At 40.3% G+C, this 15,288-nt stretch overlaps 1 protein-coding gene across 5 annotated transcripts in view; it reads left to right on the top strand.

Annotated features, from left to right (window-relative positions):
* TBXAS1 (thromboxane A synthase 1) overlaps positions 1–15,288 on the top strand; it is a 229,573-nt gene that overhangs the window by 125,627 nt on the left and 88,658 nt on the right. For 4 of the 5 annotated variants that reach the window (XM_053978547.1, XM_053978551.1, XM_053978549.1 and 1 more), the window contains 3 exons: positions 3,986–4,102; positions 11,338–11,426; positions 13,924–14,072. In XM_053978547.1, coding sequence (XP_053834522.1) covers positions 3,986–4,102; positions 11,338–11,426; positions 13,924–14,072 — 355 coding nt within the window. The remainder of the gene's footprint in view (positions 1–3,985; positions 4,103–11,337; positions 11,427–13,923; positions 14,073–15,288) is intronic. The other variant, XM_053978548.1, reaches the window with a different exon arrangement.

The following is a 15,288-nucleotide window of genomic DNA, read 5'->3' as shown; positions in this document are numbered from 1 at the left end:
TTTTTATAAGTTCAAGATTTTTTAGATACATCCAGTACTTTGTCCATTTGGAAAGAGATGACACTTCATCTTTCACTGAGATACTTCAGGCTCATTCTCATACCAAATCCATTTTCATTCCTGCTATATGAACCTGTAACACAGGTTATACAATTAGGAGGAAAGTGTTTGCAGAAATAATAAGGAAAACCTGATAAATGAAATTTGCTATACACTGTCAGTCATGCTGATGGTATTCCAATAAACACAAACATATTTTTGCCTGTCCAGTTTTAAAGATGCAGAGTAAAATAATTTATGGCCAAAGCTAGTTTTCCCTCCTTGCAGCATTTATATGTATGTAATACTGTGCACACCAAAATTATGTTAAGGGAGCATTACTGTCATAAAGTAGAGTGCTAAAAAGGCAATGCTATAGTTAGTGTTGTAGTTATAATATTATAGTTAACAGGCTTTTTGTTCAGTAACTGGGTCCCTCTGTGAATGTGCTGTATACAGTCTTTATGCAATTAGGAGCACTTTTTAGGGTGAATGTTTGGTTTTAGGAAGGGAATTTGCTTTCAAGACAAATGCAGTGAGATTTATATCACATCTGTTATTATCTAAGTGGAGCTTTGTCTTGCAAAGAAGATTTGTCTTATAGAGTGCACAGTTTGGGCAGCCTTCAGTTTGGGACTGATGCAAAATACTTTTCCAAGTGTTGCCCTGTAATTTTTTGTGGTTTTCTTTTTTTTTTTCTTTTTTTTTCTGTATGCTATTTAAACCTTGCTTGGAAGACAAAATTGGTCATTTCCTTGTGGGAATTGTTATTCTGCTCTTTCATTGTATTTCTGCTATTTCATTCTGAGTGCCTCAGAAATGTTAATGTATCGTTAGCATTTCTGAAGAGGTGATGTGATATAGCCACTTTATAAAGCAGAAGTGAAGGCTGGTGGTTGAAACACAGGTCTGAGAGTGTTTGCTAATTTGGGGGCTGCACTCAATGACCTGATTTCTTGGACTAATGCATTTCACAGGATCAAGGCACTTTCCCTGTTGTTGATTTCAGTGAGCACTCAGGAGCACTGCAATCTGGGTGTCAGGGTTTGAAATGAAGACTGAAGATATAAGGAATACTCGTTTAGTGACCTGCTGAGTCAAGATCTAGTGTAAATGGCTGCCCTAGCAGCACAGAAGAACTGTGAAGCAGAGGGTAGCATACAGGACTTTCTGACAGGATATTGCTTCTGCTGGGAAGCATCATCCAACTGTCTAGAGGCTCTTCTGATTCTACTGAGCCTTTGAATATCTGTAACAAATGACAGAGCGCTCCCCTGAGTGATGGTCTTTCAAGCTGCCCTTGTGATCTTCAGGAAAGATACCTACTGACAAGTTAGAAAACAGATTATTTATTTAAAGAGGCTAGTCAGAGAAAATAGTCCAAGATATTTCAACTCTGACAGCCTGTCCAAGGTTTTCCCTGTTATTGTACCAAATAGACTAGTCTATACATACATTTTAAAAGTGCCCTTATTTTGTTTTACAGTAGTCATCTGATGACAGTACCTAAGTCAATCTCTTCCTTCAGCTTAATATATACTTTTCTACTTGAAAGCTGCTCATCTTTGCTCAAAACTGGTTTGTAGTGTTGTTCCAGTGACATTAGTTTACTACACTGGATGGTGTTGCTGAGAATGTTAAACTATCCCATTAGCCTGTTTGTAATATAAAATAGGCTTCTGCATTTTACAAGCTTATGCAGTGTAGTAAGAATTTGGCAAGTGTAAAGGAAAAAGGTGTTAAGGAGAGCTGGCAGCTCCTTAAAGAAATGATATTAAGTGCAAGCTCTTCCAATAAGGAGGAAAGTTGAGGAAGTGCAGTGGAAGACCAGCATAGCTAAATTGCCAGTTCTTCATGGCTCCTGAAGAGAAGTTCTTTTTTTTAGAGAGTGGAAAGTAGGTCAGATTTCCAAGAAAAATGATAAAGAAAATAGCATGTAGTGGCAATGAAATCAGAAATAGTGAGGCACAAAATGATATTAAAGTATCCAAGTGTGTAAGAGGTTGTAAGAATTCATTTTTCATGTACTGTAGTAATGAAAGAAAGACTGAAAGGAAAGGTCAGAGGACAAAAGGGATCAACAGATGGCATTGGGGTGGTCAAAGCATCATTGGTTTGTTTGCCAGTAAAATGGATACTGTTTCTACTGATAACATGGGGAACTGTACTGCTGCTGCAGTATCCAGAAGATCTCACATGCACAAATGAATGTCTCTGTACCTCCTGGTAACCAGAGAAGTGTAGACCTCACCATACCCACCAATCTTAGAGTGTTTTTTTCTGGAGGACATTGCTGTACAATGCCTGAAATGTATTTTGGAACACTCCACTGTTGGAAGGGAAGGGAAGAGCACAGGGTGACTTCTTTGCAAGAATTGTTCTGTAATTTTGTTAATGATTTAGATGATGGCACTGAGTATGCTAACAATTTATGTAGAAAGCTGGTAAGGATGAAAGACGCTATGAAAGAAAGGGCTAAAATTCGAGGTGGTGTTATTCAGTTGAACAAATAATCTTAAAGGGAATGGTCGTAGTTCAAAGGGACATGTTCTACATATGACTCTGGGGAATAACCAGCTTTAAGGATAAAGGCCAGCGAATAACTTCCTAGGGGGTGATTGTTCAGAAAAAAGTCTGAAAGTTGCAGGCAGCCACAAACCAGTTCATGAGTACAGTGCCATGCTGTGGTATGTAATATTCCAGGGTGAATAGAGAGGAATATAGCTTGCAGAATGTCTAGGGTGCGGGAGGGGAAGTAAAATCCTTTCTTGCCTGGAGTACTATGTTGGGTCACAGGGACTGTACCTTAAGAAAGAAGTAAATCAGCAAGACTATGCAGAGGAGCAATACCAACACTGAGCAAACAGTCCTAGATAGCATAACTGATAAGTATGTATTGAGTGAAATGCTGTTATGTGGGGTAGATGGCTGCGGTATGTCTAGTGGTTGTTATAGCCTTCTGTATGTATGGGCTGCTACAAAGATAGGGAGAATAACCCGACTTCTATGCCTGGACAGCACAAAGACAAAAGTTCCAGCAGAGAGAGATTGTGCTACCATGGTAAAAGTAGTACAGTACTGGAAGAGTTTGAGAGGGGAGGTTATTGAATTTCTGCTATTGGAGGTCTTCAGGAACAATTAGGAAACATCTTCTGACATAGTATAAAATGTAATATTTTGTGCTGTGGGACTGGACATCTCCTGATTCTTCTTCCAGGCAGAAGTGTGTTGTTTTCTGATGTGCTTTCTCTTTTGTCTTTTATATCCTTTTACTCCTTGGTGAATGTCAGTGTTTTCTGGACAAGAATTTCTTAGAGGACGGGGAAGCTTTAGTAGTTTCAGAGTAGTCATTTTGGTACAGAACTTCATGGAGCAGTGCTTTTAGCTACTATATTTGACCAACAGCTGCAGCTGTAAGAATGACAGGCCACAATGTTTTAGTGAGTGTGTTCCTTATAAACAGAGTAAGGACTGGGACTTGCTTTCTAATGAACATATTTTCTGAAGACTTTTAAAATGCATGTAACAGTCTGACATACCAGCTGTCACCAGAAATTGTGTCCCCCACCAACACCGGCATGCGGTGCGTTGGCACTCATGTCACACGGAGAGGGAGTGTTGACAAGTCCTCTTGCCTTAGAAAGATAGGGAAGAAGCCAGGGTTCAGTGAAGGCGATCTCAGGAGAACACCAGGAACATCAGAATCAGAGCAGTCTGAGAAAGGAGTTGGTCCAGGATTTTTAAAGCCAAAGAGAAAATGAGTGCAGTAAAAGAGAAATTTTCTCCAGCCTCATCCATATTAGGTTGGTGTTTGGGACTGACTTGAACCTCTCTTCATGGGACAGCAGTGCAATGCCATTCCTGAGCAATCTTCCCAAGTTCCAGAGTCTTGAGTAGCTGTAGTTGCATTTGTGTTAAAATTGAATTATGTTTTCTTTCAACTTAGAAACCAAACTTGATATCCAAGCCAATGCTTGATAGCATCCTTTGTCTTCGTGATGACAGATGGAAGTATGTGCGGAGCCTCTTGACCCCAGCCTTCAGCGATACCAAACTGAAAGAGGTAAGGTGTAGACATTGCTGCTTTCATAATTTAGAAGACTTGTGCAGGCATCTGCTTTATGTAGGTCCATATTAAGGATAGGTAAAACCTGCTACTTTGTGCCACTTTATTTAGACCTGAAGAGCACATGCAGCAGAGCTTCCATATGGCAGATCATAGACTGGTGAAAATCCAAATATCTCATCTGAAGATATGATTATCTGTCTTCCTCTGTTTAAGTCAGTTTGTCCATGAAAGTGTAGTATACTCAAGGACCCTTACCGCTTCCTCTCCCCTGCCCTATTAGGAGTAAGCTTAAGTCCAGGAAAGGTTATTGCTCCCAGCTGGAACATAGCTTTTCTTGATGTGCAGAGTCAGCAACTCTCATGTTAACATAGGAACTGCTGTCAGTCTGTTTTTATTTCTCCATCTTCTTCCCCTTCCCTCCTCCTTTTATTCTTTAATCCTTTCATATAATAAAATAAGTCACTGGAACAGAATGTCATTGCCAGATAAATACCTCTGACTGAAAATAAACGTCTCTGTGCTGACCTGCTGCTAATTTTCTATAAATGTATCAGCATTTGCTCAGCCATGGGAACCCATTACCCAGTAACAAAATCCTGTTCCAGTGATACGATATCTCTTAATTAAATGTATATAAATTATTGACTGGTTAAAGTCTTCTTTCAAGGAGAACTGCAAAAAACAACCCCACAACAAAAAAAATCACCTCTTCCTTTTTATGTTTTATTCTGAAAGGGAATCATGCCTCACTCCGGTGCCCAGTCCTGGGTTGTAAAATTTTCCACTGGGCAGACGCTTGTGTTGTTTTGACATGCCGCTGTCGAGATCCACAGTAACATCTAAATGTGTCTGGCTCTCCCAGCTCTATAGACAGCGGTCGCCTAGCAACACCGGCTGTCACCTCCTTATTATGGTAAATTCTAATTGGCCGCGAGCCTGGCGGAGATGCTGATTAATCATGACTGACAATGCCATTGGTTATGCGCCCTGACATTTGCTCTGTCACCAACTCCATCACGAAATTTCAGCAAGGCAAGGGTGTTTAAATATGCAAGCGATTAGTTGCACATGGCATGGTGGGGAGAGGAGAGTTTTGCATTTTGCTGGTGGAAATTAATCTGCCTTACTGCAGGTCATCGGCTCGTTGCTCGTGGACTAACAAAAGATAACGCTGCACTCCCTTCAATTTGTGGAGAGCAACCTCTGCTGGCACCTGCCGGGCAGGCTTGGCTGAGGAGCACAGTGAGGGCAAGAGAGTGGAGCCTCAGGGATCCTGCTCTGGGGCTGGGCATATACAGCTTTGCAGGGTCTGGCTGATCCAACCAGGCTGGGAGGAGAAGTCGTGGCACTCCCTTTGCACAGCTTGTTGGTGGAGGTGGACTGCAGGAATAATGGTAGGAGGTAAAATGGAGGGCTGGCCAGTGCCTGGTAGCTGTCTTGCCTGCAAAGATTGAGATATTTATTTTTAGCCTGATAATCAGCTTTGCCCATGCTGCCTCTTCCAAGCTCTGTGGGAAGACGTGTGACTGTGCATGGGCTTAGGGTGACCTGGAAATTGTCACTTTCTCCTCCCATTCAACAGCAAGTGGGAAAAAGAGGAGTGGGGCAGGTCTTCCTGAAAGGTTCAACTTTGCTTTTCTCCCCCACGCCTTCACCAGAAGTCTGTCCATCCCTACACAGACAGATATTTGCAGTAAGCCCATGTGAGATTAAGAACCACTGTTGAATGGATGTGCTCCTCAGCCTTGCATTTCATTTTCTATCCAAATATGTTAGCAATCCTGGGATTTGAAGTTAATGCAACTTAAGTCCTTGCCCATGTGCTTTTCCTGCTGTTGCTTAATTTAGAAGCTATACCAACACTTCACAAAGGAAATTAATGCTCATTAATTATGATCTCACTTTTTAACTCTCCCATATTTGGTACTCTCTCAGAACCCCTACAGCAGCATGGAAACAAAAATGCCATGTTCTAGTATTGGCCATACTACAGAGTATCCAGCATTATCTGCAAGACATCCTGTTTATAATAAACCCTTCCTCTCTGCTGTGAATTACAAACAGAAATTTGGTGCTAATTTATTGCATAAGAACCTAGATATGATATTTTATGTATATTTATACATATTACTAGGACATTCCTTATTTCTCCTTCCAAGATACCAATTTCTTTGACAAAATCCCACACCAAAGTCTTCCACTCTGTTCACTCTGGATGACTGCCTTAACTTTGTTCCTCTATGCAGAGTCCACGGTGATGCTGGAGAGACTGCAGACCTCATGAGTGTCTTTGGAGAGTGGTTCCCCTTGAGTGCTGCAGCCCCTAGTGCCACTCCAAACATAGGCTTGTCTGTCTGGATGCTCTGAGAGAATTGGGAGCTGTTAGCCTGTGACAGAGCAATAAATGCTAACAACTCCTTGCGCTCCCCATAGCAATCACTTCAGACAAAAGATGCACCAAGGGACAGAGAGTTCAGAGACACAGGTTCCTGATATCTCCATTTCAGAAACCCAAGAAAGGACAGTTTCAGGGCTAGCAAGAGTGACAAGTGAGAAGCCACTTTGGCCTGGCTGCTGGAGGACAGGACTCAAGACAGAGCTAATGTGTGTTGCTGAGATTTAACCTGCAGTGCTCTACAGAGGCACCTGGGGCTGTAGGCAGAGGCGAGCTTTGCCCTTGTCACTTCAAAGAAGCAGTGTAATGTCACTGAGAAGTTCACTGAGCTTGAGGAATTTCCCCGTAGTATGGCAAATATCTCCAACAGCCAGCTAGCAAATGATGAAAAGGTGATTCCAGAAATTTTGAATTTTTCGAAGTTACAGGTAATGAACTGAAACTAGAGATTATAGAGTTGTTGGGTAGTGATTTCTGTGTGTCTGCATAGAATTGTTTTAGTAACATTTTTCAAGAGTTTCTGACATTGTCTCCAGCTTTCTCTTTTCTCAATTTGTCTTTAAAAGCTGTGCACCATTTCACTGTTGCTTTCATGGATTTCTTTGTCTTGGGTGTTCTCCCTTTTTAAGTCTCTTTTTCTAACAAGCATGTAAAGATTACTAAAGGAATTCACTTCAGCTGAAGGAAGGTTTGGCTCTGGATAACATGGAACACAAATACTGTAGTGGTGTTGAATAAAGCAATAGACTTGTGAGCTTGATCCTGCAGTAAGATTGGGGAGCATCCCATGTGAGATGCCACTGGAGTTGGTAGCAGATCTAATAAGCTCTTTCCAGTAAGACCCCTGAATAAACCTCATAGTGCCACTGCAGTGGGAGCACTAAGAATGAGAAATGAGAGACAGGAGGCAGGAAACCCAAGAAATGTCACTTCCAGCTCTGCCACTGACTGCCTGTGGGTGATCTGACAGAAGCTACTTAAATTCTCTGCACATGAAACAACTTTTATCTGTTAAGTGGGAACACCACCAATCACTGAAAGTTGATCCAAGATCTAATTCATGAGGAATTGGTGAATTATAATACCTAGAGTCTCTAAATAACAGAAACATTTCCCAGTGTTCCTGTCATGCTCTCCTCAGCTGTTACTTATTGAAACAAGCTGACATGTTAGTGATCTTGCTGTACCAACCTTGATTTCCTATTTAGTATTTCTTATTTTGTTCCTCTTCTTTTTGCTGTGGTGCCTATGATGATCCTGCAGTTCTGGACCCCTTGTCAGACTTGATAAATAGCTTTACTCTCTTTTACAGCCAACACCAGCAGAAAACCTATTGATTTTTATTTATTCTGATGGTGCTGCAGTAGTCTTGTCATCTCCTATCAGTATGCTAGGGATCTGTTCCTCCATTAACAAACCATTTAAACAAAACAGAACACAAAAATTAACAAAGAGAGCACAGTTAAAGTAGCATTGTCCTAAATAACCTGTGAAGTGGAGTTTGTGTTGAGGCATTTCTTTCAAACAAAGGGAGACAGAAAGCAGAGCTTGTAATAGCATGGCAGAACAGTGCAGAAAATCCTCTAGTGTCACTCTCAGGCATGCAGATCTTTCATGTCCCACTAGGACATAAGATCTGACAGTCCAGCCATTAAGGTTTCCTTGATTTGCTGTTAGTCTGTGCACATTGGTCAAAGGCATTTTAGGAGTGTCTCTGCAAACTCCTTCTGTTGCTGGACAAAGCAAGTGTGCTCACATAAGGCAAAGCAAAACACTAATGTAAAAACTGGTGCATAAACTTGAGCCTCAGGCCAATATCTTGTTGAGTTGCTCATTTTGGTAAGTTGTGCCCAGGAATAGCACAGCTGCACTCTCAGGTGGTGGAAACAAATCCTCTCACAAAACATCTTTCTGACGGTCTGCTTTTCCTGGTTTTATTCAGGGACTTGACCTCTGGAAGAGAAGCCATTCTTGTGTTAGGGATGTATTGTTTCTCCTTCTCCCTCCTTTCTAGTTCATAACATTTGTGGGACAAGAGGCCCAACACGACTTCTGTTTGCTCTCTGTGAACAGTAAAGTCTCTATTGTGTCTGCCTATAGTGAATATGATCCAGCCTTCTACTTTTTAGTTTGGATGCTAATAATAAGGGGAATAATAATACTGATAAATACTGAGGGCCACATCTAACTAGAGGAATGTGACTCTGATGCCTTTGAATAGTGCAAAGATCCACGTGCACTGTGCATATGCAGAATCAGAAGCTAATTGTTCTTATGTGCCAAATAGCATATTGGCAGGATTTATACAGCAAAGCCCCTGGCATCATGAAAACCCTAACCCCAAATGCTCTTCTTTGGCAGAAAGAAAGAAATTTGGACTCTGGGCTACTCTTGCTATTAGATAACTGTCAGATCAAATATTTACAGGGACCATATTGTTTAGATTTTTCTTCATCCTGTTACTCTCAGCCAATCTGAACACAAAGCAGCTGGGGTTTATTTGCCCACCAAGAACTGAAACTCAGGCAGGTTATGCAGGTTTTATGTTCTGACTGGCAAATCAGAATGGATGGGAAGTAACTGATACCCAAGGCAGTGTAGATCAACACGTCAAGTTTCTATACTTGGTATAGTTCACCTCCCCTGACACTACTTTTTTTTTTTTTTTTTTTGACAATCGGACAAAGATTTTGAGGTGTTATGAGACTTGAGAATGTTCCAGTCTGTGGTCTTTGTAGTTTGCAATCTTGCACTAATTTATGTCTCCCCCAGGGGAATAAAAAGTCCAAACCCAACCTGAGGTTCCAGAGTAGATATCCCCTGTAGCTTTCATATACAAATGACTGTCTTATTGACATGACTCTGTTATTATCATGCTAACAGTAAATCAAATCCATGTGCCCCCCTCTCTGTTTTCCTGGTTAGATTGACTAATAAAAATGCCTTATGGCTAGGAATGAATTGCAACAGTATTTCTAAAGGCTGGTGGAATGTGCAAAGTGCAGAGGTGCTGTGGGATGCCCTGGCCAGACGTACGTGCCCCTGATGTCTCTGCCAGCTGTTGAAAAGTGATAGCAACCAGCTGGCTGGTTACAGATCTGGTGATGTGATGAAGAATAAAAGAGAAAATAAGGCAATAAAAGGAAAATCTGAAATGATCACCATCTGTTTCAGAAACATCATACCTGTTAAAAAACTGATTTTCATTTTGTTCTCCTTGGCTGGTTCGGTTCATTGGGGGAGCCTGGACCCAGAGATTATGAAGTATTTCACGTTGGTTCAATCTGTTGAACAGAGTTATATTAATTTGGTTGAAGCTTCTTTTGAGAAGAAGTTTGCTGCAGGGGACCTTCTTTGGAAAGCCAAAAGATGAAGAAGGCTGCCACATAACTGCGATGTGCACCTCCCAAAAGTGTAACAGCTACTTTTACCAAACACGAATCTGACACCAGAGTTGTCTTGTAAGACTGTGGCAAAGCCCAAATCGACCTGGCTTTGCAATATAATTTCTCTCATATAGGCATGAGACCTCAAGAGCAGCTAGACACATTCTTGAGTCAGACTTGTGCCTTTGGAAAACATATTGGATGCTCCCGCGTTGGCCTTTTGACTGCGTTTAGTCTTGCCCATGTGTTAAGATGGCAATGTGCCTGTGCACAAAGTGTTATGCCAGTTTCACAGAGGTAGAAGTGCCAAGCAAAATGGACTTGGCTGGGCAGGCTGCATAGCTCTCAGAGTATGCTGCAAGGCTGCAGTAAGTCTTTTTTGGTAACAAGAATGTCAGAGGAGTAGGATAAGTCTGTTCTCATGTTTGTTGACATCCGTATGCTGAAGGAGGTAGTTCAGGAAGGAAAGGCAAGTTTCTGTGTGTACATTGCTGATGCTTGACATAGTTGTTGAGGCAAGACTCTGATATTAAGTTGTAGGCTGCTCTTCGTAATCTATATGGGAAAGAGCTGTAGGATATAATTCCTTTTGGTTCATGGCTGGATTGCTGCTACCCCCTTCCTCTGTCCCCCCATTTGATGTAATCAGGGAAGTGTCTGATTCCTCATATGTAGGAAGCTAGAGACAGAAGGTGAGACTTTAATGAGGGCTTGATGTTTGCCTGTGCTATGGTTTCCATGAAGCCCTAAAGAAGAGACTATTGCACTCTTGGCTACAGCCAAGCTGTGGTTAAGTCTACCTGACCAGCATGTGTCAGTGACTGGAAAGAACCCTTAGATGAATAAATTCACACAAATGTCCATTTAATGGCTTCACCACTTGAGAAAGGCCTTTCCTTGTGTACCAATACCAGTTTGCCCTCAGCAGCTTGTAGTGGTATCCCGGGTCATTTTCCAGTTACGTTTTAAGTCCCTCAAACTGAGAGACGGCAGGATAGAACTGATGCCGATGCTTTTACAGGACTTTGGAATGCATTATTCCTTCTGCCCTGGAGCATATGTAACCTAAATGTGGTGTAGTGCAAATGAAGATCATGATAAATCATTGTTTGGAATGATTAAACAGAGAGGGGGATATATTTGCCTGATATGTCTCTGTGTATGTAGCCACAGTGGGGCAAGAATTATTGGTCTGGTAGGTAACACAGCCTCTTGCATTTAGGCCCAGAGCTGGAGAAGGGCATCCCTGTAACGTGTAGGTTCATTTTGAGCAGAAAGTGCCAATATTTCATCTTCCCTGTATATAAGTGCCTAACAACACCTGCAGAGGAACCTGAGAGCTCTATCCCATTTATCGGATAAAAGATAATTTAAAATAATTGTTTCTGTTTGGTGTTTTTTTCTTAACATTTTAATGGTTTTTTACAATTCAATATGTTCCTTTCCAGATGACACCACTGATAAACCAGGCCTGTGACATCCTGCTGTGTAACTTGAAAGTCTATGCAGATTCCGGCAAAGCTTTTGATATCCAGAGGTATGTTCAACATGCCAAAAATTAGTAGCAAATTATATTAAAAAAAAAAAAAAAAAAAACAGTCAATAGCAGCAGTTATTCTAAATTCACACTTACTGTAGGAAAGATATTTTTTTTTTCTTCCCTCACTTTAAAAAATGGAGATCATAGTTTAATGGAGAGTGTGTCTGATAAAAGCCTTTTCTTCCTGGGACAGCCATTGCATACTGGAAAAGTAATTTTGGTAAAGCATCTAATGTATTTCTGGCAGTTATTTAATGAAGTTTTAACAGCTGGAAGGACAAAGGAAGGCTGCATCAGTCCCTGTCCAATCTGTTCTCTGCAGGCTGTCAATAATGTACAAACATAAGAATTGGTCTAGTATCAAATATATCCAGTCCATCACTGGTTTTTTTTTTTTTTTTTTATATATATGGGGTTTTTTCGAGCATTTAATCATTCTTACCACATTCTTCATAACCCCCTCTCATGGCATGCTAGCTTTTGGGGAAGCAACAGGATCAGTACTCCAGATGAAAATGCACCATTGATTTATCAAATGACATTTTAATATTTTCCATATTGTACTTTCTCTCATTTGTTATGCATTTAATATCCTATTATCTTTTCTGTTGTTCTTTCATCAGAGGTCTTCATTGAACTGTTTGCAACACTGTCTAGTCCCTTCTCTGAGTAGCTGCATTTCCTCTAAGATTCTGTGTAGTAGTCCAAACACATTCTTTCTAACAGGCACTATTTTTGCTTCATTTTGCTTAAACTTTGTTTGCTGGGTTGGTCAGTGCCCTCTGAAGTTCTTCATAATTTTCCCAAACTGAAGCAGCACAAATAATATTGTTTCATCAGAAGAAATGGATATTTAGGCACAATTTATTAATCTTTTTTTAAGTACATGTGCACAGGCAAGTGTGCGTGTGCGCACAGAGATCTCTTTTATAAACAGCAGAAGAGATGCTATGAAAGATACAGTATCCTTGCCTAGTGCTGTGATGAAAATTGACCTTTTCAGTCCTTCCAGTCTTTTCCATTTTTCCATTTGTCCTTTGTCTTTGAGTGGTCTTTTAGCTATTGATCCATTATAGAGTTTCACCTCTCAAGAGACACTTTGGAAAAGACCCTTTGAAAGTATAAATGAATGATGTTGACCATCTGGGAACATGATATTTCCAGTTGTTTTACCATACTACCATTTCAGCAGGTTTGATGTATTTATAAATGTGATTCTCATTCCACTGCAGTTTTACAGAATTGCCCTGGGAGCTGTTTTTTTTGGATGAAAAGACCTATCTGTAACCTCCTATGACCTTAGTTGTCTTTAGCTGTTTTGTGTTTTGTCAACAACTCAAAATTTAGTTTTTAATATTGTTTTCTCTTTCAGTACCTTGGAGAGGTAGATGATTGAGTCCTTCTGAAATTATTGTTTTGTAGCAGTGCCCCCCCCCCTTTAACATTTGAACTTCTAATGATGCTTTTTGTGTGTGTATGTGTTTGTGTGTAAGAGTTGAAGACCAAAATAAGTGAGTTTTGCATTATTTTTGTTACCTTTTAAGTATTCTCTGGTGTGATCACAATGACAGGTCACAAAGATCGTAGTTTAGAAATACTGATTCACATAATATATGCAGGATATAATGGGCCTGGCTCCTGTTCTTCTCTTCATACTTCCTCGCTCAGATTAAAACACCAGAGACTGATATTAGCCTTTTGTAATGCTCATGGAAGTACAGACATTGCTTACTTCACCATGGATCAGAGGAATTAAATTCTAAGGATATTTTACATTCTCAGTCCACTTATCTCAAAACTTAATAAAGCTGCTAAAGCCCACTAGAAAAATAAAGATGGTAAGACAACTGGATAGATGGTGAGATATGCAGGGAGCCATTTAGTAAGTTCTGAAGTGTCTATGTCATGGTACACAGATCTTTTGGAGTTCTCAAAGCACTGGCAGTTCCTCTGCAGAGGTACAGATTTCACTTGGCATCAGTTTCTCTTGATTTTGTCCACAGAGTTACATTACAAAGGAGGTATGAGGAAGAAGAAGAAGGAAATCCTTCAGGACCTTAATTTTACCTAAGAACCTCTTGTCTCTGAGAGTTCAGACTGGACTGGAAATAGGTGTGGTTTTTGCAGTTAAAAATGAGAAAGGAATGGTCTCATTTATTAGGATGCATACTAAGAAAATGCCTATGCATCTCTGATGTGTTGCATTTGATTTCTAGGTCATAACAAATTAAATTGTTTTTAATGAAGTTTTAGTGGAATTACTGAGCTGTATGAAAATACATTCACTTTGTAGGTATGGAGAAAGTGATCATTATCAAGTATCACCATTTGTCAGAATGATGGAAACATCTCTTGTTGGCAAAGCTCAAATCTAAAAGCAAAAGGAAACTTGGTGGCAAAAATGAATGCTATGTGATGTTTGTAGAAGCAAGATATTAATGGATGTAGATATTTGTAGATAGATAATAATTTGTCATTCTTCAATTAAATGCAGGTGTTACAACTGCTTTACCTTGGATGTCGTCGGTAGTGTAGCTTTTGGTACTGAAGTGGATTCTCAGAAGAATCCTGATGACCCCTTTGTTAAGAATTGCAGAACATTCTTTGAAATGTCTTTGTTTAAGCCTCTTCTCATTCTAATCCGTGAGTATAGTCTACATTTGTCTGCTTTCTCGTGGTAATTTCTTAAAAGTCATTCTCAAATTGCAAAACATGCTGAAGCAAGGGTAGGAAGTATTATAGCTGACATTATTTCAGAGGGATTCAGAATGCAACCCACAGGCCACTTCTACCCTTGAGATTTCCACCACATGCTCTACAGGTCTTGTCACCATTAATGAAACTTACTCCAGAAACTGAGAGTCCAGAAACACAATGCTCCTGGTTCATCTGACAGGAAGGTTTGTGGATCCTGCCATTTCTACAATACTTTTTTTAGTATACTTCTCACTAAAACAGCATAATTGCCCTTTGGGACCTAAGCGTAAAGTTTTTGTGCACTTGGTTTGCTTAGTAGAGATTGAAATTCCACCATAACAACCCACTAAAGAAAAGCGGTGGAAGAGTATAAACAGATGGTGTAAGTACTCCCAATTCTTTTTTGAACACTGTCTAGAGCTTGGTTGATGGCTCTGAAGGTTAAAGAACACAAGTGTCCTGAAGAGAATGCATTTATTTTAGATTAATAGATAGGCAATGCAAGAGTGGGGCATAAAACCATGTAGTTCTAAGGCATGAAAGCTTGGGCTTCATGGTGGTGATGATCAAGGGCAGTAAGAATCACAGCTGAGGAAGCCACAGCATAATCAAGGCTTTTGAGGTTTTATCATCTTGTTATCTAGACTGCACACGGTAGTATCAGGTGGCGCAGTGGCAAAGTTTCCTGTGCCCATCTGATCCTGCTGGCATTACAGATTGCACCTGTACTTGCAGCACATCAACTGTTTCCTTCTGGAGTTGTGTATCCAAATTGCCCTGGGGTTAACATTTAACCTGATTGCAAAATGTGGTTTGTAACCAATTTCTTAAGGGACAGAAATGTCCCCCTATACATCCAAGAGCAATGTGTCCTTTATTAAAGAAAAGTTTCTGTAGTGTTTGGAGTTGGATGCCTTGATTCATCTCTTTCTGCTCATTCATTAAAGTGGTGAGAATTTCCACGTTGTAGTTGCCTGTTGCCAGGACAGGGTTTATCCAGTTATTGATTTATTAGTCTTAAGTTGCTCATAAGTTAATGAGGGATTTATTAGTATATAAGACTTCACTCAGGTTTCTATAAAAGTATGGACTGGAGACCATCCCTGTGATAATATCCCACTTCCTGAATCTGTGGCCTGTTTAGAGAAGCAAAATAAATACA

This window comes from Vidua macroura, chromosome 5, assembly GCF_024509145.1.
Source record: "Vidua macroura isolate BioBank_ID:100142 chromosome 5, ASM2450914v1, whole genome shotgun sequence".
NCBI classification, from domain to species: domain Eukaryota; kingdom Metazoa; phylum Chordata; class Aves; order Passeriformes; family Viduidae; genus Vidua; species Vidua macroura.
Note: the sequence above shows the minus strand (reverse complement) of the source record. Positions and strands in the feature narration are given on the sequence as shown.